The sequence below is a fragment of the Cebus imitator genome, unplaced genomic scaffold (genome assembly GCF_001604975.1).
Source record: "Cebus imitator isolate Cc_AM_T3 unplaced genomic scaffold, Cebus_imitator-1.0 Scaffold46, whole genome shotgun sequence".
Classification (NCBI taxonomy): domain Eukaryota; kingdom Metazoa; phylum Chordata; class Mammalia; order Primates; family Cebidae; genus Cebus; species Cebus imitator.
The window spans coordinates 2,388,988-2,412,700 of record NW_016107361.1 but is presented as its reverse complement, the minus strand read 5'-3'; the positions used below and the strand labels follow the sequence as shown (position 1 = coordinate 2,412,700).

Below are 23,713 nucleotides of genomic sequence, written 5' to 3'. Positions count from 1 at the left end.
AAATCCCTTAGCAAATTGATGATTTCTACTAAATGTATATCATGTTTGCACTGTTGTAAAATCAAAAAATCACAAGTCAAACCACTTGTAAATTCAGGACCCTTGGCTGTGTTGCCAGCATTAAACGAATTTTCCACTTATGATATTTTTGATTTACAGTGGGCTTATTGGTACCCTATTGTAAGTCAAGGAATATCTGCATATAGGAAGACAGTGAATATGGGTGATGGCTAATGTCCCATTCAAAGAAAAAAAATGGAGACCAGAAGACAATGGAACAACACCTTCAAAGTTCCAAGGAAAAATATATATACTGTAAAGTTGGAAATTTTTAGAGATGTATTTTATGTTTCAATATATGATCTATTTTGAAGAACTGCTTGTGTGTTCTCAAAAAGGATTATTTAATCCAAGGAAAAAAAATAAAATAATAACCTATCTTCCCAGAATTGTATATCTCATTAAAATAAGTCTCAAAAAATGAGACTAAAATAGACATTTTAAAATAAATGAAAACTGAGAGAATGTATTGTTGGCACACCTAAACCACGAGTAATGCTAAACAAACTTTTTTTTAATTTAAAGAAAAATAACACTAAATAGAAGTTCAGATTAATAGAAATGAATTAAGAGCATGGGAAGTAGAATATAGGTAATATGAGAGACACATTTTTATTCTGCCTTTACTATCTTTTAAGACAATTGATCACTTAAAGCAAAAATAAGTCATTGAAGTAAAATATAAGATAAAAATAGTCCAAAAGATAGGAAAGGAAGAGGAGATGGTACATGGAGTGACAGTTTTGAGATGTTTATATTTTACAGTATAAACTGAGTAGGGTAGGATAAGCTATATACTATAATCCTGAGGACAGTCACTAACAAAACAATAAAATATGCCTTAAAGACCAAGATAGTTGATAAAATAGATTAAAAACAATAAAATAATCCAAATGATAGCATGAAAGTAGAACAAATGAAACAATTTCTTGAAGAATTATGGATGACTTAAACCTAATTATATCACAAATAATATTAAATATAAACTACTTCAAAGGCAGAGATTGATACGCTGAAAAAAGTTTCAAGATTATCTCTAGAAGATGCACTTTAAAGACAAATAGATTGAAAATAAAAGGATATAAAAAGAAATATTCAAATTCTAAGTATAAAAAAGTTTTTAAAAAATAGATGTATTTACTATACTTTAAGTTCTGGGGTACATGTGCAGATTGTGCAGGTTTGTTACGTAGGTATACACATGCCATGGTGGTGGTTTGCTGTATCCATCACCCTGTCATCTACGTTAAGTATTTCTTGTAATGCTGTCCCTCCCTAATCCTCCCACCCCGGGCTATTCCTCCCCTGTCCCTCCACCCCCAGGCAGTGGTGTGTGATGTTCCCCTGCCTGTATTCGTGTGTTCTCATTGCTCAACACCCACTTATGAGTGAGAACATGTGATATTTGGTTTTCTGTAAGAAAGTTGTTTTTTATATTTAGCTGATGATACAATAGTTCATGCTATTTTTTGTATGATGTAAAACAAACTTCAGTTAAGAAAGCATTGCCAGAAATCAAGGGGCATTTCATAAGGATTTAAAACATCAGAAAGTCATAATTCTAAATGTATGTGCAACTAGTAGCAGATAAGGCAAAAACTGAAGAAGAGAGAAATGGATTCACAAAGCTAGAGATTTTAACACCCGTCTCTCAGTAATTGTTAGAACAAGTGGACAAAAAATAAATAATATATATGATTTGAATCACCAATCACCTCGATTTAATTGACATAGAACATCAGATTAGATAACAAATTAAATAATCCTTTTTGAGAACACATAAGCAGTTCTTCAAAATAGATCATATATTGAAACATAAAATACATCTCTAAAAATTTCCAACTTTATGTATATTTTTTATTTTTGTATTTTACTTTAGTTCTAGGATACATGTGTAAAACGGGCAGGTTTGTTACATAGGTATACATGTGCCATGGTGGTTTGCTGCAGCTAGCAACCTGCCATCTAGGTTTTAAGCCCCACATGCATTAGGTATTTTTCTAATGCTCTCCCTCCCCTTCTTCCTAGCCCCACAGCAGGCCCTGATGTCTGATGTTCCCCTCCCTGTGTCAATGTGTTCTCATTTTTCAACTCCCACTTATGAGTGAGAACATGTGGTGGTTGATTTTCTGTTCCTGTGTTAGTTTGCTGAGAATGATGTCTTCCAGCTTCATCCATGTCTCTGCAAAGGACACGAACTCATTCTTTTATATACCTGCATAGTATTCTATAATGTATATGTATCACATTTTATTTATCCAGTCTATCATTGATGGGCATTTTAGTTGGTTCCAAGCCTTTGCTTTTGTGAATAGTGCTACAGTAAACATACATGTGCATGTGTCTTTATAGTATAATGATTTATAATTCTTTGGGTATATACCCAGTAATGAGATTGCTGGTTCAAGTGGTATTTCTGGTTCTAGATCCTTGAGGAATTGCCGCACTGTCTTTCACAGTAATTTATATTTTCGCCAACAGCATAAAAGCATTTCTGTTTCTCCACAGCCTCACCAGCATCTGTCTTTCATATAATTGCCATTTTCCTGATTGTTTAGTAATCGTCATTCTAACTGGCATGAGATGATATCTCATTGTGGTTTTCATTTGCATTTCTTTAATGACCAGTGATGATGAGTTTTTTTTTCATGTGTTTGTTGGCCACATAAATGTCTGTCTTCTTTTGAGAAGTGTCTGTTCATATCCTTCACCCACTTTTTGTTGGGGTTGTTTTTTTCTTGTAAATTTGTTTAAGTTCCTTGTAGATTCTGGATATTAGATCTTTGTCAGATACATAGATTACAAAATTTTTCTCTCATTGTGTAGGTTGCCTGTTCACGCTGATGATAGTGTCTTTTGCTCTGCAGAAGCTCTTTACCATGGTATAATTAAATTAAGAATAAAATATCCAAAAAATCCCCCAAGTATTTGAAAATTAAGCAGTACACTTTTAAGTAAGCCATAGGATAAAGAAAATAATTGAAGGAGATCGGTTAAATATTTTCAACTAAATGGTAATGCAAATACAACAGATTGAAAGTTGTGGGATAAGCTAAAGCAGTGTTTAAAGAAAAATTTTAGCATTTAGTGTTTTTTAAAAAGGTTTACAATTAGTGACCTTCATTTCTACCTTAAGAAGGTAAATAAATATAAAAGAAGACAGATGCAATTCAATTTCAAAGGAAGTAGAAAGGAGGGAAAAAAGATAACGTAGCAGTCAATAAAATTGAAAGCAAATGGCAGGGAAAATTTAAAATGCTAAAGGTTGCCCCTTTGACATGATTAATGAAATTTACAAACCCCTAGCAAGACTGATGAAAACAAAAAAAAAAAAAAAAAAAAAAAAAAAAAAAAAAAAAAAAAAAAAAAAAAAAAAAAAAAGTACAATATTAGGAATAAAAGGGAATTACCAGAAACCATGTAGATATTGAAAAGATATTATGAACAAATAACAATTGTGGGCTAATACATTCAACAAATTAAATCAAATGGAAAATTTTCTAAAATAATACAACTTTCCAAAAGTAACAGACATAAAAATAGAAATAGCCTTATATCTATTAAGTAAATACATTTTCTATTAAAAGTCTTCCTCAAAATAAGACTCCACAGCCCAGATATTTTCACTGGTGAGTTCTACAAAAGCCCTAAGAAGTAAATAATGCCTACATTACACAACATTTTGCAGAAAATTAAAAAAAATTCTTCCTTTTTTATGAGGGCAGCATAACACTAATGCATTATTTCAGACAAATTTAAGAGAAAATAAAATTATATATTTGTTCCTCATAGTTTTATTTTTGCATAGGTCTAAAAGTCCTTTTATAATTATTAGCAAATAGAACCCAGATATATGTAAAAGGAATAATACATTATCAGCAAGTGGAGATTATTCCAAGAATGCAAGGTGAGCTTTACTTTAACTACTTGATTAGTGGAAGTAGCCACATTTGGATATTAATGAGAAAAAAAATCATACAGTCATCTCAATAAAGGTAGATTAAGCATTTGACAATATTCACTGTCCATTCATAATTTAAAAAGAAAAATAAACCTCTCAGCAAAGTAAGAAAGAAAAAAAACTTTCTTAATTTGTCAAACCACATCTATGAAAAACTACAGCTAATGTCATTTTTAGTCATGAAAAACTGAATACTTTCACCTTAAGACCAGGAATAAGGCAACGATGTCTTTCCCACTACTTCAATAGAATATTATATTTGAGGTCCAAGCTAGTGCTGGACCTCAGAAAGGTCAAGAAAAAGGGAATTGTAAAGTATGAAGTAAAACTATTTCTTCAGATAAAATGTATTTTTTGGTAGAAATCTCTACACCCTCACCCCAACAACCAACCAACCAAACAAACAAAAAACTCTGGTAGACTAATAGGTTAATTTGGCAAGGTGTAGGATAAATGTTACCATACAAAAATAAATTGTATTTATATATATTAGAAGCAAACAACCATAAAAGAAAATTCCAAAATAGCATTATGATTACATCAAGAAATAAAAAACAATGAACAGTACTCATAAAAGACTTTTACTTACTAGAAAAACTTCAAGATATTGCTGAGAAATCAAAGGAAACCTAAATGAAGTGATATATACTGTAAATGGATTGGAGGACTAAATAATAAGATGTCAGTTCTCTCCAAACTGATCTATAGATTCAATACAATCCTAATTAAAATCCTGGCGGGATCTTTGTTTTCGTTTTTCGTAATTATCAACAAGTTGATTCTAAATTTTATAAGGAAAAGTAAAATAACCTAAATAACCCATATTGTAATTAATTGTAAGTAATTTAGAGATGATTTAAAATATAAGGGGAATGTCCATAGATTATATGCAAATACTATACCATTTGATATAAAGGACTTGAGCGTCCATGGAGTTTGGCGTCAGTGGCGGATCTGGGAACGCCAATACCCCATGGATAACTGTACTGTAAAACTACAGATATCAGAGTAGTGAGGCATTGGCATAATAATAGTGAGAATAATAGAGTCCAGACACAGTTCCATAGATCAATAGTCAGTTGATTTTTGGCAAAAATACTGAGGCAGTACAATGGGGAAAGAAAATCTTTTCAATTAAACATGCTGGGACAGCTAGATAAATACATGGAAAAAATATTCCTTGAGGCCGGGCGCGGTGGCTCAAGCCTGTAATCCCAGCACTGTGGGAGGCCGAGGCGGGTGGATCACGAGGTCAAGAGATCGAGACCATCCCGGTCAACATGGTGAAACCCCGTCTCTACTAAAAATACAAAAAAATTAGCTGGGCATGGTGGTGCGTGCCTGTAATCCCAGCTACTCAGGAGGCTGAGGCAGGAGAATTGCNCCGAGGCGGGTGGATCACGAGGTCAAGAGATCGAGACCATCCCGGTCAACATGGTGAAACCCCGTCTCTACTAAAAATACAAAAAAATTAGCTGGGCATGGTGGTGCGTGCCTGTAATCCCAGCTACTCAGGAGGCTGAGGCAGGAGAATTGCCTGAACCCGGGAGGCGGAGGTTGCGGTGAGCCGAGATCGTGCCATTGCACCCCAGCCTGGGTAACAAGAGCGAAACTCCGTCTCAAAAAAAAAAAAAAAAAATTCCTTGATACATGCCCTATACCACAAACAAAAGATATGTCATATACATAAACATAAAAGTTAAAACTGGAAAACTATTAGAAGAAAACTAGGATCATGTCTTTATTACTTGAGGATGAGCAATGATTTCTTAGGACACAAACAGTACTTACTATAAAAGAAAAACTGATAAATTGGATTTCAAAACTAAAAGATTATAATTATCAAAAGACACCATTAAGAACAATAACAAAGCAAACTACTGATTGGGAGAAATTTTACAATATACATATATAACAAATAATCTTGTTACTGGAATTTTTTTAAAAAACTCATAAAAATAATAAAAACAAACATACTTTTAAAATGGGCAAAGACTGAAATGCTTCACATAAGAAAATGAATGAATTCCATATAGGTCCCTGAAAAAGTACTTAACATCATTATTTATGGAAATATAAATTAAAACCACAATGTAACACCACCTCATACCCACTAAAATAGCAAAAATTAAAATAATTGACATCGCCAAATGATGAAGATGTAGAACAACGGGAACTCTCACACTGTACTTGGAATGAAAATGGTACAACCACATTGAAAAACAATTTGACAGTTTTTCGAGAAGTTAAACATCGAGGCTTGAGTAAGATCATCTGTATGGAACACCTGCCAGTCTGTTCTTTTGCCTTTGTTAGTCCATATCCACCTTCAATACCAGCCTAAATTTGCCCTCCTACAAAAGGACTCACCAGTTTTCTCCCTGTATTTTAGTCCCCAACAGTAGGGGGACTACAGATCTCTGTTTGCCAAGGATAGTCCTGATTTATGTATATGGCTTTGGCATAATTAATTAATCCTACTCTCAAAAACATTCAGGCCTTACAATAAATTATAAATATGTACTACCCACAGCTCCATAGTTTTGATTTTAGTATTTAGCCTAGTTTGAAAATTATATGAGGGGCTGGAAAGATGGCTGAATAGGAACAGCCCTGGCATGCAGCTCCCAGTAAGAGCGACAGAGAAGGCGGGTGATCTTCAAATATCCAGCTGAGATACTTAGTTCGTCTCATTGGGACTGGTTAGACAGTGGGTGCAGCCCAAGAAGGGTGGGCCAGAGCAGGGTGGGGTGTTACTTCACCCAGGAAGTGCAAGGGACCAGGGAATGCCCTCTCCTAGCCAAGGAAAGCCATTAGGGACTTCTCCTGGCACTCTGGCTCAGATACTGCACTTTTCCCATGGTCTTCACAACACACAGACCAGGAGATTCCCTCTGGTGCGTACAATACCAGCACCCCAGCTTTCCAGCACAAAACTAGGTGGCCATTTGGGAAGACACCAAGCTAGCCACAGCAGTTTTTGTTTTGTTTTTTTTTTTCATACCCCAATGGTGCCTGGAACACCAGTGAGACAGAATTGCTCACTCCCCTGAAAAAGGGGGCTGAAGCCAGGGAGCCAGTGATCTGGCTCAGCAGGTCCCACCCCCATGAAGATCAGCAAGCTAAGATCCACTGGCTTGAAATTCTTGCAGCCAGCACAGCAGTCTGAGCTTGACTTGGGATGTTGGAGCTTGGTGGGAGGAGGGGTGTTGGCCATTGCTGAGGCTCAGGTAGGCGGTTTTAGCCCTGCCTGTGTAAACAAAGTCACGGGACGTTTCCACAGCGACTGGGCTGAAGGCAGCTCGGCAAGGCCTCTGCAAGCAGACTGTGTCACTAGACTCCCTCTTTACTGGGCAGGGCATCTCTGAAAAAAGGCAGCAGCTGTCAGGAACTTATAAATAAAGCCCCTACCTTCCTGGGACAGAGCACCTGGGAAAAGGGGTAGTTATGCACACAGCTTCAGCAGACTTAAATGTCCCTGCCTGGCAGCTCTGAAGGGAGCAGTGGATATCCCAGAACAGCGTTCGAGCTTTGATAAGGGACATACTGCCTCCTCAAGTGGCTCCCTGACACCCATGTATCCTGACTGGGAGACACCTCCCAGCAGGGGTTGATGGACACCTCATATAGGAGAGCTGTGGGTGGCATCTGGCAAGTACCCTTCTGGGACAAAGCTACCAGAGGAAAGAACAGCAGCAATCTTTGCTGTTCTGCAGCCCCTGCTGGTGATTCCCTAGAAAGCAGCGTCTGGAGTGAACCTCCAGCAAACTCCAGCAGACCTGCAGCAGAGGGCCCTAACTCTTAAAAGGAAAACTAACAAACAGAAAGAAATAGTTTCAACATCAACAGAAAGGATATCCACTCAGAGACCCCATCCAGAGGTCACCAACTCCAAAGACCAAAAGTAGATAAATCGACAAAGATAGGAAGAAACCAGTCCAAGAAGGCTAAAAATTCCAAAATCCAGAATGTCTCTTTTCCTTCAAGGAATCGCAACTCCTCGCCAGCAAGGGAGACATCACACACCAGGGACTGTCAGCAGGTGGGGGTCTAGGAGGGATAGCAGGGGGTGGGGCCTAGTGGAGGGGTAGCATTAGGAGAAATATCTAATGCAGATGATGGGGTGATGGATGCACAAACAACCATGGCACGTGTATACCTGTGTAACAAACCTGCACATTCTGCACATGTACCCCAGAACTTAAAGTATGATAAAAAAATTTTTAATTTTACGTTTATTTATATGATTTTTTCTTATTTTCATGTTGTTTTAAGTCCATTAGGGGCCAGAGTCATCCTTATAATCCCAGAAAGTGCCTAGCACAGTACCCAATAAATTTTCACTTGATGAAATCGAACTCCACTTTAAAAATGAACAGTGATTTCTGCTGCTTTTAAATATATGACTAAACATTGCTCACACCCACACAACTTAAGCATCCATTTCTTACAGTTCTTAACAACCTCAGCATTAACGACAGTGCTCACTACAATGAAATAACTTTTCTAGTACTTCAAAACTAATTAAATTTTATCCTTGATTCTATTTGGTAATGCAAGCATAAAGATGTAGGGTAAGATTTCTGTGAGCTGCTGGCCTAGTGCATTTGGGTGGTATGCCTGACTTCAGGGATTACAACATTGGTGCTTTTACTTCCTAATTAAAAAGATTTCTCATAGACAGCAGGAAAAATTGCAGGCCCATTAGAAAGTTATAACTAAGTTGTGGAAAAACTCAGAAGAAATAATATCCATTAAATTTTGGTTTAAAGTAGTTAAAAACTTAAATGTTCATCCAAGTCCTACTGAACAAATAAAGTGTGGTATATCCATTGAGTGCAGCAATTAAGACTTATTAAGAATTATGCTAATCAATAATAATTGAATATCATGTTCAGTGAACATTAGAACTATGCTAATCAAGAATATCATGTTCAGTGTAAAAAATGCAAATTGGGGACTGAGATATATGGTGTATTAACACATATAAAATCTAAATAGTATATAAAAACAATGGTATATATTGCTTATTAATATTCATAAACATAAGTGAAGATATGGAAATGGAATTGTGTAGATACACATTAAATATATTATAGTAGATGGTATGGAATAGAACCAAACAGGACTTCGAATGGAGGATAAAAGTTAAAAAAAGAACAATAGCCATCTTATTTCACATATTATAACTTTAAATGGTTGATCAAAAATTCAGTTCTGTGTGCTGCATGTATGGGCATACACCCACTCACAGAAAAAAAGGAAAATAAACTTTTCACAAGATGTTTGATTAACTGATACTAATAGCTAACAATATGAGGCATAAAATATTTTGAAGTAAACAAAGAGGACTCATAAGAGTTACCAAGACCCTTTATTCCATAGTTTTATTGTTATTAATGTATCACTTTGTGACTGAAAACCAATAATTAAGCTACCTGATAATTCCAGGCTGTTTTTGCTTTACCTTAGTGTAGCTAAAATTCAGCATTTGGATTCCACAGCTTCTTAAGCTTTTACTTTATCTTAGGGCAGGAGTTTTGTTAAATTTCTGAAATAAGAAGAGCCATATTTAATCTAATGCTTATCGAGGTCCAAACACTAGGGCCAAAGTCACAACTGGGTACTGTCAGGCAACAACTTAAAAAAATTGTTTAGCAGGCAAGCAGCATTTTGAGAAACTGAAGCCACAAAGTAGAGAATATAAGTCATAATTTGAGTTGATCAGAGTTGAAGAGTTAACAGTTGCCAATGTAAGGTCTTGAAGAAGGGCGTATAGGTCAGAAATAATATTTATAAGACAGTAGCTATAGAATAAGCTGATATGAGGCTGAAACAGCAAATGAGGACTCTATCTGGGAGACAGCCAGAAGAGTTGATGTAAGGCACCGAGTAGGAGGACATGAGAAGACTGAAGTGAGGTGCTTACCCCTGCTTTCTACAGAATTCGGCAAGTGAATGAACCTGAGAAGAGAGTATAGTTGTGGACAATGGACAGACTGATGCCAACCTTATCAAAACTTTAGGCTTGAACTTTTCTTAACATTTGGGGTTTAGTATCATTTCTTGACATGATATATTTGAGATGTATTTTAGGAGTGTAACATTTAACTGACTTGGGAAACCTCCAGATCTAATGGCAACTTCTAAATTCTAAAGTTTAGCCATTCTTCACATCGTAGACTGGAAATGTCAAATCACTAATTAAATCATTTAAGTAGCTTTCCTCCTGCACTTTGTTGATTTTAAGGTTCAGATTTTTTCCCTCTTGGTGACCAGAGAATGTCTTGAAGCATTCTAGGGTTGAAGAGCACTGATGAGTTGCAGGCTGGCAGAGATAGAGACAAACAGTGAAAACAAGAATGGGCCAGGATGTATGCAGACATTAAACACTTACAGATTTTGACTTTTTTCAGGCTCCTGTTCTTTAATGACACACTTTCTCTTCTAAGAAGAATCAATTTTGAGGTTGTAACTGGTCTTCTTTAGTAATTCATATAACCTAAAAATCAGTGAAAAGAATAGCTTATTAAAGAATAGCAAGTCAGTCATGTAGGAGAAATGTGATGATATGTAGAGGTGCACGCATTATATTTTCAACCTATGTTTGACACTTCTTTTAAATCACAGCTTGCTTTTAAATCTTTTCCTAATTAATATTAAGAGGATCTTTCCAGTAAGCACATTCATTGAAAACAAAAACTTTAAAAATCAAGTGCAAAACAAAAGAAGAAAATTAAATCTATTGAAATGTTTAAAAATAATATTTTGACATAACTAAATTTTAACCAAGCATCTTCAACATTATAAAAAGATAAAAGATTCTTTGTTTCATTTTAAGACACCTCCCAATAAAAAAAAAAAAAAAAAACTCTAATAGCTTACGTGACCTAATAAACTTAGCAAAGACACTTTTACATGGTCATGAGACATAATTGCAGAGACCCAGCTGGAGCTGAAAAACAGAGTAGTCAACAGTACTTCCAGACTTCTATGTGTTAAGAAATTCCATATCTGAGGTCCCTTGCATTTACAAAGAGTACATTGTAGACTTGGTGGCAAGGGAAGTCAAACTTGAATGCTTTCCCTCAAATCACCAAAAACATCCCACTATTACTCTCCTAGAAGAAATAATTTCTGATTTATAACCTCCCTTAATAGGAGAATGCCCTTGATGCTAAATTGTCTGAACATTGTGTAATCTCAATTCCCTAAAATATTAATATGAACCCAGACTTCCTAATTCCATTTTGAATCACATTTCATCTGTACTTGACCCCTTGCGTGCATTTGCATATCTCTCTCTCATCTAGTGGATGAACAGATATGTCAACACTCCTGCATTGTTTTATGGAGAAAAAAAATAAACCAATTTATCTTTCTTTAAAGCAAGAAAGAAGAGAGGAAGAAAAAAAGTGAGAATATTGGAAAAAAAGAAAAGAAATAGTTATTCCATGTGAATTAGGCATGAGGAGCATGTTAGGGTCAACTGAAAGATGAAGCGCCGCTTTCTATACTATGTAGTCCTAAATGTGGTAGCAAAGGACTTTTTACTTGAAACATTTTCAGGCAAATAAATATTATCTCTGGAGCTTTTCTCCCACGTCCATAAGTTGGGCACAGAGTGTCAGGTACCAATATCGGGTTCTTAACAGCTTTCCAGAACAATGTGTGGGGATATAATATATGTATTATATATATATTTACACGTTATAGTTTATACATAATATTGCAATTATCATGTACAAATACTGCACACAATTTTACAGACACATTACAGGTTTAACAACTCTATTTTTGTGTAGTAAAAAATATGATGGCATATGTTTTTAACGTTTTGTCTTTAAAACTTTAAATAGCCAACTAACCATATTTGACAAAACTAGAGCTCAAAAATAATTTTTTTTAGAATTCCTATTAAAGAAAACTAAAATAAAAGAAAGTAGTAGAAAGCAGGCTCAGATTTGAAAAGAGTATTAATTTTTTCTCATCAAAATCATGGCAGAAAAAATTATAACTGAAATAATTTCTATAATTTCTTGGTGTTTTTGCCAAAGAATGTGTTATAAATGGATAGACATGAGCAGTAAAGCTTTATTTTTTTTTTCAGTTCTATGACTCCATAAATATCCTCTAATCTGTAATCTCCTTGCTTCTTTTGAATCTCAAGCAATTTTGTGGTGGTTTTCTCTATGCCATTTTGAAATGAAGATGCAACACTGTACAAAAATGTTATTTCTGTATTAAAAATTAACTGTTAATGTACATTCTGTCAAAATAGTTCTTATTTTCATATAAACATACCAAAAATGTAATTGCTTTCTAAAATTACATTTATATACTTAAGTCAACTATTTAATTTCAGTGAATAATATAGTTTATGTTTTTGAGGAATTATTGAACTGTTATTTCCATATAAGTTTAGGCTGTTTTCTTCTTTTAGCTTACTCTTTCTTGCCTTTAAAACGTTATTTCTAGTATACTTGTGTCCTGAAGTTGATCAGTCACAAATGTATTTGTTATTTGTTTCTTAAAATGCTTTGCTAAGATAATGATGTATATATGGAAATTATTGATAGGTTAATTTAATGTGATGAGGAAATTAGAAAATGGATGCCATTTAATATTTTCATGACTTTTTGAGTAATATTAATTTTTCAATTTTATTTTTCACAAAAATTAAAATTAGAGTTTTAGTTTTTTCTGTTTGAAAGTATTTCTCTTATATATTTCTTTTTTTAAAAAATTCACTTATTACTATTAAATGAAAATAGAATGAGTTGTATGCTATAAGCTACTATTATCTTTAAACAATATAGTTGTCCTAGAAAGGCTTTTTTTACTGTATATTTATTAAAGTATAATTTATATACAGTAAATTTTACCTATTTTATTGCAGTTTTACCTGTTTTGACAAATGTATATAGTTGTGTAAACGCCATAACAACCAAGATAAAAAACAGTCCTATCATGTGAAAAAAAATTCCCCCATACTCCTTTGTAGTCAATCCCTCTCCAGCCTGTGAGAATATTATGAATGAAGTCATATACCATATAGACTTTTGAACCTGGCCTCTTTTACTTTGGATGTTGTTTTAGAGATTCATCCAAGTTGTCTTGCGTACCCTCATTAATTCCCTTTTCATTTCTAGGTAGAATTTCACTATATGGATGTGTCGCAAATTATTAATCCACTTCACAGTTGAGGAATATTGAAACTGTTTCTAGCTTTTGATGATTACCAGTAAAACTACTGTGAAAATTTGTGTTCAAGTTTGTGACTGAACATTGTTTTGATCTCATTTGAATAAATACCTAGAAGAGACATACATAGGTCATATGATGTGCTTAATTTTATAAAACACTGTCAACCTATTTTCAAAAGTGGCCGTATTATTTTATATTCTTACCAGTGATGTGTGAGTTTCAGTTGCTCTGCATCGTTGCCAGCCTTTGTGTGTGTGTGTGTATGTGTGTGTGTGTGTGTGTGTGTGTGTGTGTGTGTGCTTTCAAATAAGTGTTGTTGAAGGCAGAATAAAACTATAGAGACAAATCTCCAAATTTAATGTTTTATTTGAGAAGCAAGAATTGCAGTTTGGGCACACATACAGACTAGGCGGTCTTCAGTATGGCAAAAGAACAAAGGAGGCTGGAGGTTGTATAAAAAGGAGAAATGTTATATATTGCTTTTTGAGAAAGGTCATTGGCACTAGTAAGGCTCTGGGAAACTGGTAAGCCCTGATCAGTGAGTGATAGTGGTGAACCAAATTAGTCCTAAGGTTGCAGCAGTTACAAAAAAAAAAACAACTGGTCTCTAGTTAACAACAGGCAGTTTCAGCAGCCAGACTTGTCAAGAAATACATTTTTGAAGCAATGTTATGTGTCCTGAATGCCTTGCCTTCCTCACTCTGAACTCTGTTTTAGTTAGATATGAAAAGGATAATCCAATTTGTGTAATCAACTTTCACAGTGTGTAGTTCCATCTTTATGTGATTTTAATTTGCATTTCCCTAATGACTAATGATGCTGAGGATCTTTCTGTGTTCTTATTTGCCATCCTTATATTTTCTTTGGTAAAGTATATGTTCAAATCATTTTTCGTTGGAAATAACTATATATTATGTAGTGTACTATATGATATTCTAAAATATGTGTACATTGTGAAATAACAGAAACAAGCTAACATATGAATTACCTCATTTTTTAATGGTATAAATACTTAAAATCTACTCAGTAATTTTCAAGTATATAATACATTATTATTAACTATATTATTAAGAGCTCTTGAATTTGTTCCTCCTAGCTAATTAAACATTTGTATCCTTTAACCAACATCATATCTCTCCAGTCTCTCCACTCCAAGCCTCTCGTGTTTGTAGGTTGTCTGTTTACTCTGTTGATAATTTATTTTGCTGTGCAGAAACTCTTTAATTAGGTCCAATTCGTCAGTTTTTGGTTTTGTTGCAACTTCTTTTGAAGACGTAGGCAAAAATTCTTTCCCAAGACCAATGTCCAGAAAGGTGGTTCCTTGATTTTATTCTAGGATTCTTATAGTTTGATGTCTTACATCTCAATCTTTAATCCATCTTGAGTTAACTTTTGTGCATGGTGAAAGGGATGATCCAGTTTCATTCTTCATATAGCTAGCCAGCTATCCTAGCACGATTTATTGAGTGGGGAGAACTTTTCCCATTGCTTGTTTTTGTCTAATTTGTTGAAGATCCGATGGCTGTAGGTGTGTGGCTTCATTTCTGACTTCTATATTCTGTTCCATTGGTATATTGTGTCTCTTTTTATTTGAGTACTATGCTGTTTTGGCTACTGTATCCTTATCGTGTATTTCGGAGTTCAATAATGTGATACTTCCAGCTTTGTTCTTTTTGCTTTGGCTATTCAGGCTCTTTTTTGAATGCATATGAGTTTTAGAATAGTTTTTTTTTGTAATTCTGTGAAAAATGATATTAGTAGTTTGATAGGAATAGTGTTGACTCTATAGATTGCTTTGAGCCATAAGCTTTGCCCATGTTTTAATCAGGTTATTTATTTTCTTGCTATTGAGGTGTTTGAGTTCCTTATATATTTGGATATTAACCCCTTATCAGATGTATGGTTTAAACATATTTTCTCCCATTATGTCGGTTGTCTCTATACTCTGTTGTCTCCTTGGCTGTGCACAATCTTTTTAGTTCAATGTAATTCCAGTTATCTGTTTTTGCTTTTGTTACCTGTGCTTTTGATGTCATATCCAAAAATTATTTCCAGGACCAGAGTTATGGAGCTTTCCCTCTATTTTTTCATTTAGTAGTTTTACAGTTTCAGGTATTATATTTGTATTTAATTCATTTTGGGTTGATCTTTGTAAATGGTGTGAGTTAAGGGTCTTATTTCATTCTTTTGCATGTGGATAGCTCGTTTTCCCAGTATCATTTATTAATGAAAATATTCCTTCCCAATTATGTGTTCTTGGCATCTTTGTCAAAAATCAATTCGCCATAAATATGTGGACTTATTTCAGGGATCTTTATTTGTCCCATTGCTCAATGTGTTTATTTTTATGCCAGTATCATGCCGTTTGATTACTATAGCTTTGTAGTAGATTTTGAAATCAGGTAGTGTCGTATTTCTAGCTTTTTTTTTTTNTTTTTTTTTCTCAAGATTACTTTGACTATTTGGGGTCTTTTGTGATTCCACAGGAATTTTGGAATTTCGATTTGTGTGAAAAATGTTATTGGAATTTTGATAGGGATCACATTGAATCTGTAGATTGCTTTGGGTAGTATGGACATTTTAACAATATTAATTCTTTCAATCCATGAACACAGGGTATCTTTTCGTTTATTTGTGTCTTCTTCAATTTCTTGTATGACTGTATATAGTTTTCAGTATACAGATCTTTCACTTCTTTGTTTAAATTTATTTCTAAGTATTTTATTTATTGTAAATGGAATTATTTTCTTGATTTCTTTTTTGGATAGCTTTTTATCATTATATAGAAACCCAACTGATTTTTTAATGTTGGTGTTATATCCTGCAACTTTATTGAATTCATTTATTATTTCTAACTGTATTTTGGTAAAATCTTTAAGGGTTTTTGTATATATAATTATATCACCTGAAAATACAGACAATTTAATTTATTCTTTTTTGATTCAGATTTCTTTTATTCCTTTGTCTTGCCTAGTTGTTCTGGCTAGGGTTTCTATTACCGTATTGAACAGAAGTGGTAAGAGTGAAAATCCACGTTTTTTTCCTGATTTTAAAAGAACACCTTTCAACTTTTTACCATTGAGTATATTAGCTGTGCACTTGTCATATATGTCTTTATTGTGTTGAGATATGTTCTTTCTATATGTAATTTGTTGAGAGTTTTTATTATGAATGATGTTAAATTTTATCAGATGCTTTTTCTGCATCTGTTGAGATGATCATATGATTTGTCTTTCATTTTGTTAATGTGGTATAGCACAGTTACTGATTTGGATATGCTTACTTTTTCATCCCCAGGATAAATATCACTTGATCATGGTGAATGAGGCTTTCAATGTGCTGTTGAATTCAGTTTGCTAGTATTTTGTTGAGGATTTTTCTATCTATGTTCATTGAGGATATTTTCTTTTCTTGTAGTGGTCTTGTCTGGCGTTGATATCAAGGTAATGGTGGCCTCATAAAATTAGTTTGAAAGTATTCCCTCCTCTTCAGTTTTTTAAAGAGTAAGAAGGATTGATATTAGTTTTTTTAATGTTTAGTAAAATTCAGCAGTAAAGCCTTTAAGTCCAAGCTCCTTTTTTCTTTTCCTTTCTTTTTTTGATGGTAAACTATTATATTTTCGAACTTTTTACTAATTATTGTTCAGATTTTCTCTTTCTTCATGATTCAGTCTTGATAGGTTGTATGTATCTATGAATTTGTTAATTTCTTCTAGGTCATCCAATTTGTTGATGTAATTTGTTCATTCTAGTCTCTTAAGACCCTTAACATTTCTGTACTATCAGTTGTATCTGTCCAGATATTTTGCTCATTTTAATGTGTTTTTCTTATTGAGTTTTGAGAGTTCTTCATATATGCTAGATACAAGTCCTTTTAAGATATCTGATTTATAAATATTTTCTCCTACACTTTCAAAGAGCGGACACTCTTAAGTGAAGTTTATTTACTTATTGTTTCATTTATTTTATTTTTGGTTTTGTATCTAAGAAATCATTGCCTAACTAAAGATCACAATACCTTTTTTTCTATGTTTTTGAAATAAATTGTATAGTTTTGTTTTGCATTTCTATCTGTGATCCATTTTGAGGGCGTTTTAATATAAGTTGTGAAGTATGGATAAATTTTGTTTTTATCTATTTGCATATGTCTGTCCAGTCATTCAAGTACTAGTTTTTAGAAAAACTGTATATTTTTTTGTCACCAAATTCCCTTTTTAACTTTATCAGAAAAGAATCCATCATATATGTGTAGGACTATTTTTGGATCCCTTTTTTAAAAAAAAAACAATAAAAATTAAAATTACACTAAGAATACACAAAGAATTACATGAAGAACATATGAATATTTTCTTGTAAAAATTGTAAAAATACAGAAATACATGACGATGAGAGTAAATGCTTATATGGGCCTTACTGTGCTGAGCATCCCTCTAAATGCTTTAAATAGATTAGCACATTTACTCTTTACAAAAATTCATGAGATAGGTACTGTTATTTTTTCCATGTTACATATGGGAACCATGAAGGCAGAAAGAGGGCATGTAAATTGCATGTGATCATAGAGCTAGTAATTGTTGGAGCTGTTTTTAATCACCTCATCATTTTCCTTCACCTCTACCACAATCCAATGCCTTACCTCAAATATGACAATTGTTCTTTATTTCATTTGCAACTTAATTTACCTTCATAAAACACAGGCAAAAAACATTTTGTTTGTATTCGTGTCTATTCTTTTATAATTTTGAAACGACTATGTAATCTGAAGTTTTCGTGTAGAGTTTTTACTAAATGTCACTTAGTATAATTTAATTGGTAGGGCTAGTCTGTTGTTCTGTAATTCTTGATGAGAGTTCATCTAGTTTTCCTGTCGACTGCTGAGACAATGTATTGAAGTTTCCAAGTGTATTTGTGGATTTTTAAATTTCTCCTTTTAATTCTATAAGATTTTCTTTCATGTATTTTGAAACCCTGTTGTTAGGTGCCACATATTTATATTTATTATGTTATTTTTCATAGTTGACTGCTTCATAATTAATGTCCCCTTTATCCTTTTGCTAAAATTTACTTAGTCTCATATTAACTAGCTGTTTCTGCTTTTGTATGGTTAGGTTTCGTGTAGTATCTCTTTTACCAGGTTTGCGCCAACCTAATATATCTTTTATTTTTTAACTTATTTATTCTTATATATTTAAAATGAGTTTCTGTATACAGCATATAGTTTGGTCTTGATTTTTTTATCCAATCTGCTCTTAACTTTTAATTCACAGTTTACAAGGTTTACATTTAATGTAGCTATATGATTAGATTAAAAACCATCACATTGTTAGCTGTTTTATTTTTTAAATCTATTATTTTGTTTTTGCTCCTTTGCATTCTGTTCTTGAGTATTTCATTTTAGCTCCATTATGAATTGTTGTTGATTTTTCTGTTAAAAAATTATTTTAGTCATTGCCCTAGGTTACATAATATGCATCTCAAATCAGAATCTATATTTAAATAATATTAGACTACCAGACATGTAGCATAAGGATTTAACAACAGTGTTTCCCAATTTCTTCCTTCCATCATTTGTGCTGTTGTTGTCTTACATACATTTTATTTTTACACATGCTATAAACACAATGCATTTTTAATATTTTTGCCTTAGTTATCTTTTAAAGCAATTTTAAATAAGGAAATGAAATTTATATTACCTTCATTTATTCTATTTCTAGAACCCTTTATTACTTTATGTATATGTCATACCTTACCAAGGTGTTAAAAATAAAAGTTAATATTTTTAACTATTTGCATTTAAAACACACCACCAGTCTTTGACTTCTCTTGGCTTTGTTAAAAATTTGTTATCTTTACTTTACAAAAGAAGACATACATGAGGCCAACAAACATATGAGAAAATGCTCATCATCACTGGTCATTAGAGAAATGCAAATCAAAGCTACATTGAGATACCATCTCACGCCAGTTAGAATGGCGATCATTAAAAAATCTGGAGACAACAGATGCTGGAGAGGATGTGGAGAAATAGGAACACTTTTACACTGTTGGTGGGCATGTAAATTAGTTCAACCATTGTGGAAGACAGTGTGGTGATTCCTTAAGGACCCAGAAATACAAATTCCATTTGACCCAGCAATCCCATTACTGGGTATATATCCAAAGGATTATAAATAGTTCTACTATAAGGACACAAGCACACGAATGTTCACTGCAGCACTGTTTACAATAGCAAAGACCTAGAACCAACCCAAATGCCCATCGAGATAGACTGGACAGGGAAAATGTGGCACATATACATCATGGAATATTATGCAGCCATCAAAAATGATGAGTTCGTGTCCTTTGTAGGGACGTGGATGAACCTGGAAACCATCATTCTCAGCAAACTGACACAAGAGCAGAAAATCAAACACCACATGTTCTCACTTATAGGCGGGTGTTGAACAATGAGAACACATGGACACGGGGAGGGGAGCACTACACACTGGAGTCTGTTGGGGGGAAATGGGGGAGGGACGAGGGAGTGGGGAGGTGGGGAGAGATAGCATGGGGAGAAATGCCAGGTATAGGTAAAGGGGAGGAAGGCAGCAAATCACACTGCCATGTGTGTACCTGTGCAACAATCTTGCATGTTCTTCACATGTACCCCAAAACGTAAAATGCAATAAAAATTTTGATTCATTGATTTTTTTAAATTAACATTTTAAAAATAAAATTTCACTGATGGCTGTTCCTAAAAAAAAAAAAAATTGTTGTCTTTAGATAGCTGGGAATGTGTTTTATTTTTATACTTGTTTGTGCTCACTTGGAATTTCAGGACCATAGGACTGAGAATGTTATAAGAGGTCCTTTGGCCTATTCTTCAGTCTAACAAGTTTACTGTTCTTAAGATGTTTCTAGAAGTTCTCTTTCTGAAGTTGAAACACAAGCCTATTTGCTCTATACTTCTCTTTTATCTCTCTTTCTTTTATTCTTTTACTTCTCATGTGGTGTTTGGAGCATTTGGACCATGTTGTCCTGCTTTTTAATGCTTTCTTATTAATAATCCTGCACACATATAAAGATAGTTATTGAGTGTCTTCTTATTGTCTTCGTTACCGATTACCATCTCTTCTACACATTAAGAAGTAGGAGGCGGTGTCCCAGCTCCCTTACCAAATTGTGGAAGTGCAACCTATATAGAGTGCTGAACTTAAACCCTCTCCCTAAAGTCATGTGGTTTGTTTTGTTCCAGGCATGTACCTTTAGGAGAGCTCTGGGATTCTGAAATTGGGTGGGTTTCCTTCAAAAACAACGTTCACCTGAGGATGTGATTTATTCCAGAGCCTTCTCAGTGCAGTAGCCCTAGGTATGTTATTTGTATAGGGATAGGGCAGAAAGAAAAGAACAAGCTAGAAAACCTAGACTTTTCTGAGCAAACCATATTCAGTTGTGATTTACAAAGAAGTACTCTTGACAGCCAGGGCTGGTCCTATAGTAGAACTTATAAGCACTTGTCAGTTACTCGGGTTATTGCAAGAGACACTTATTTTCAAGCTTTCCCCTTTAATTCTTGTCCAAAGTATAACATTTTCTTTTTGTCTTTTTTCCCCCAGGGGTGCTACATCCATTGTGTACAGATGCAAACAGAAGGGGACTCAAAAGCCTTATGCTCTCAAAGTGTTAAAAAAAACAGTAAGTTTATTTCATTATATAATGGCATTTCTAAGGAGCCTGTGACCTGGAGAAGGCAGGAACCTGACTTGAAGAGCGGAGGGGCCAGAGAGCTTCTATGTGCAGGTTACTTGTTTGACTCTTGATTATGGGAGTTGCAAACCAAATAGGTTGTTGCCTGGTGGAAATTGCATGAGACTTTGAAAGCAACTGGATCACTGATAGGATGTGGTTGTGGGGAGAAGTTTGGCAAGAGAAACATTTAGAATTGGCAGGTAGACCTTATTTTGTATTTCAGCCATGTTCTTAGAGATACATTATATATATATATATATATATATATATATATATATATGTGTGTGTGTGTGTGTGTGTGTGTGTGTGTGTGTGTGTATGCGTGCATATGTATACACACACACACAAAATAATTTCAATATTTAAATATTTAAACCACATTTTAATATGTTAGAAAAGCTTCCTATTGAAAAGAATTTTAAATAAAACACAAACGTATTTGTTAAAGGAGTCATCAGATTCTAATTTGCCTTGATTTTCAAATGTTACACTTGCTTCAGCAGAGTATAATTGAACAAATGCTAATGTTTCTGGGACTGAACCCGCTCATCTAGAAGTTTGTACTGGGAAAAAAGAAAGGCTTTTGTTTGGGGGGTGTTCCTTTTGCCCTACACTTGTAGGTAAGCCGAGGAGGCAAAAGTGATTTAGGCTCATCTCTAATGAGTAAGAAACACAGCAGATGGGAGTTCAAAATATAAATGCCAGCACCTGTGTAATACTATCTATACCCCAGAGAGTATTTTTCCATTTTAATGCCCTACTTGGATTTTGTGTTCTTAGACAGCCTCTACTCATAAAACCACAAAAAGACAAGATACTTTTTTATAGCACATTCCTTTTCAAATTTCATGTGAACAAATATGTGAAGTATATATATGTCTATATCTGAAAACCCAGTTGTAAAGTATGTTGAGAAGTATCATAAATTTTGAAGTCAAATACCTTTTTTAGGCCAAGGAATTTTTTTTCCCTAAAGGCAGCTTAAAATTAACAGCTGTTTTTGTATTGTCTGGCACAAGGAAATTTTAGAATCTCTTGTAATGAAGATCACAATGGTACAAGGTTTTCGGCCAAATAGAAGTAGAATGGCATTTTAAACAATCTGTTAGATTGTTTAAAGTCATAGCAAAATAACGAAGACAGTTTAATGAAAGTTGGTAATAATTTAAATGACAATTGCTACTAATGAATTTTATATTCTGAATTTTCTCTTTGGTATAGACAATGATTTAAGTTATTCCAGAAAGTAGAGGAATCTTTAGACTGATAAGATTTTGAATTTTCCCTTAATTTAATTTCTTATAGCCATAAAATTTATCTGAGCTAAGGATTACTAAAATTGAAGAAATAGAATTTCATGTTAAATATCTATTTTTTATGAAAATAAAATGGCATGTTTTATCAGCACTCACACACAAGATGTTTTAGGACTTGGTTTTACCATTTCTTGTTGGTTGAAATGTTGTCAGTGGAAGCTCTTAAGTTTAATTAGATCCCATTTTTCTATTTTGGCTTCTGTTGCCATTTCTTTTGGTGTTTTAGTCATGAACTCCTTGCCTATGCCTATGTCCTGAATGGTATTGCCTATGTTTTCTTCCCGGGTTTTTATGGTGTTAGGTCTTATGTTTAAATCTTTAATCCATCTTGAGTTAATTTTTGTATAAGGTGTAAGGAATGGGTCCAGTTTCAGCTTTCTGCATTTGTTAGCTAGTTTTTTCAAACACCATTTATTAAACAGGGAATCCTTTCCCCATTGCTTGATTTTGTCAGGTTTGTCAAAGATCAGATGGTTATAGGTGTGTGGCATTACTTCCGAGGCCTCTGTTCTGTTCCACTCATCTATATCTCTGTTTTGGTACCAGTACCATGCTGTTTTGATTACGGTTGCCTTATAGTATAGTTTGAAATCAGGTAGCATGATGCCTCCAGCTTTGTTCTTTTTGCTTAGGATTGTCTTGGCTATGCAGGCTCTTTTTTGGTTCTATATGAAGTTTAAGGTGGTTTTTTTCCAGTTCTGTGAAGAAGGACAATGGTAGCTTGATGGGGATAGCACTGAATCTATAAATGACTTTGGGCAGAATGGCCATTTGCATGATATTGGTTCTTCCTAACCATGAGAAGGGAATGTTTTTCTATCTGTTTGTGTCCTCTCTGATTTCCTTGAGCAGTGGTTTGTAGTTCTTCTTGAAGAGGTCCTTCATGTCCTTTGTTAGTTGTATTTCTAGGTATTTTATTCTCTTTCTAGCAGTTGCGATTGGGAGTTCATTCATGATTTGGCTCTCCGTTTGTCTGTTATTGATGTATAGGATTGCTTGTGATTTTTGCACATTGATTTTGTATCCTGAGACTTTGTTGAAGTTGCTTATCATCTTAAGGAGATTTTGGGCTGAGACGTTGGGGTCTTCTAAATATGCAATCATGTCATCTGCAAATAGAGACAATTTGAGTTCCTCTTTTCCTAGTTGAGTACTCTTTATTTTCTTGCCTGATTGCTCTGGCTAGAACTTCAAATACTATGTTGAATAAGAATGGTGAGAGAGAGAGCACCCTTGCCTAGTGCCAGTTTTCAAAGGGAATGCTTCCAGTTTTTGCCCATTCAGTTTGATACTGTCTGTGGGTTTGTCATAGATAGCTTTTATTATTTTGAGATATGTTCCAATGATACCTAGTTTATTGAGAGTTTTTAGCATAAAGGGCTGTTGAATTTTGTCAAAGGCCTTCTCTGCATCTATTGAGATAATCATGTGGTTTTTGTCTT

General features: G+C 34.0%; 1 protein-coding gene across 1 annotated transcript in view; it reads left to right on the top strand.

Annotated features, from left to right (window-relative positions):
* Positions 1–23,713, top strand: part of CAMK4 (calcium/calmodulin dependent protein kinase IV) — a 260,577-nt gene that overhangs the window by 95,618 nt on the left and 141,246 nt on the right. The window contains exon 3 of the mRNA XM_017527211.2: positions 20,823–20,901. Within this exon, the coding sequence (XP_017382700.1) occupies positions 20,823–20,901 (79 nt within the window). The remainder of the gene's footprint in view (positions 1–20,822; positions 20,902–23,713) is intronic.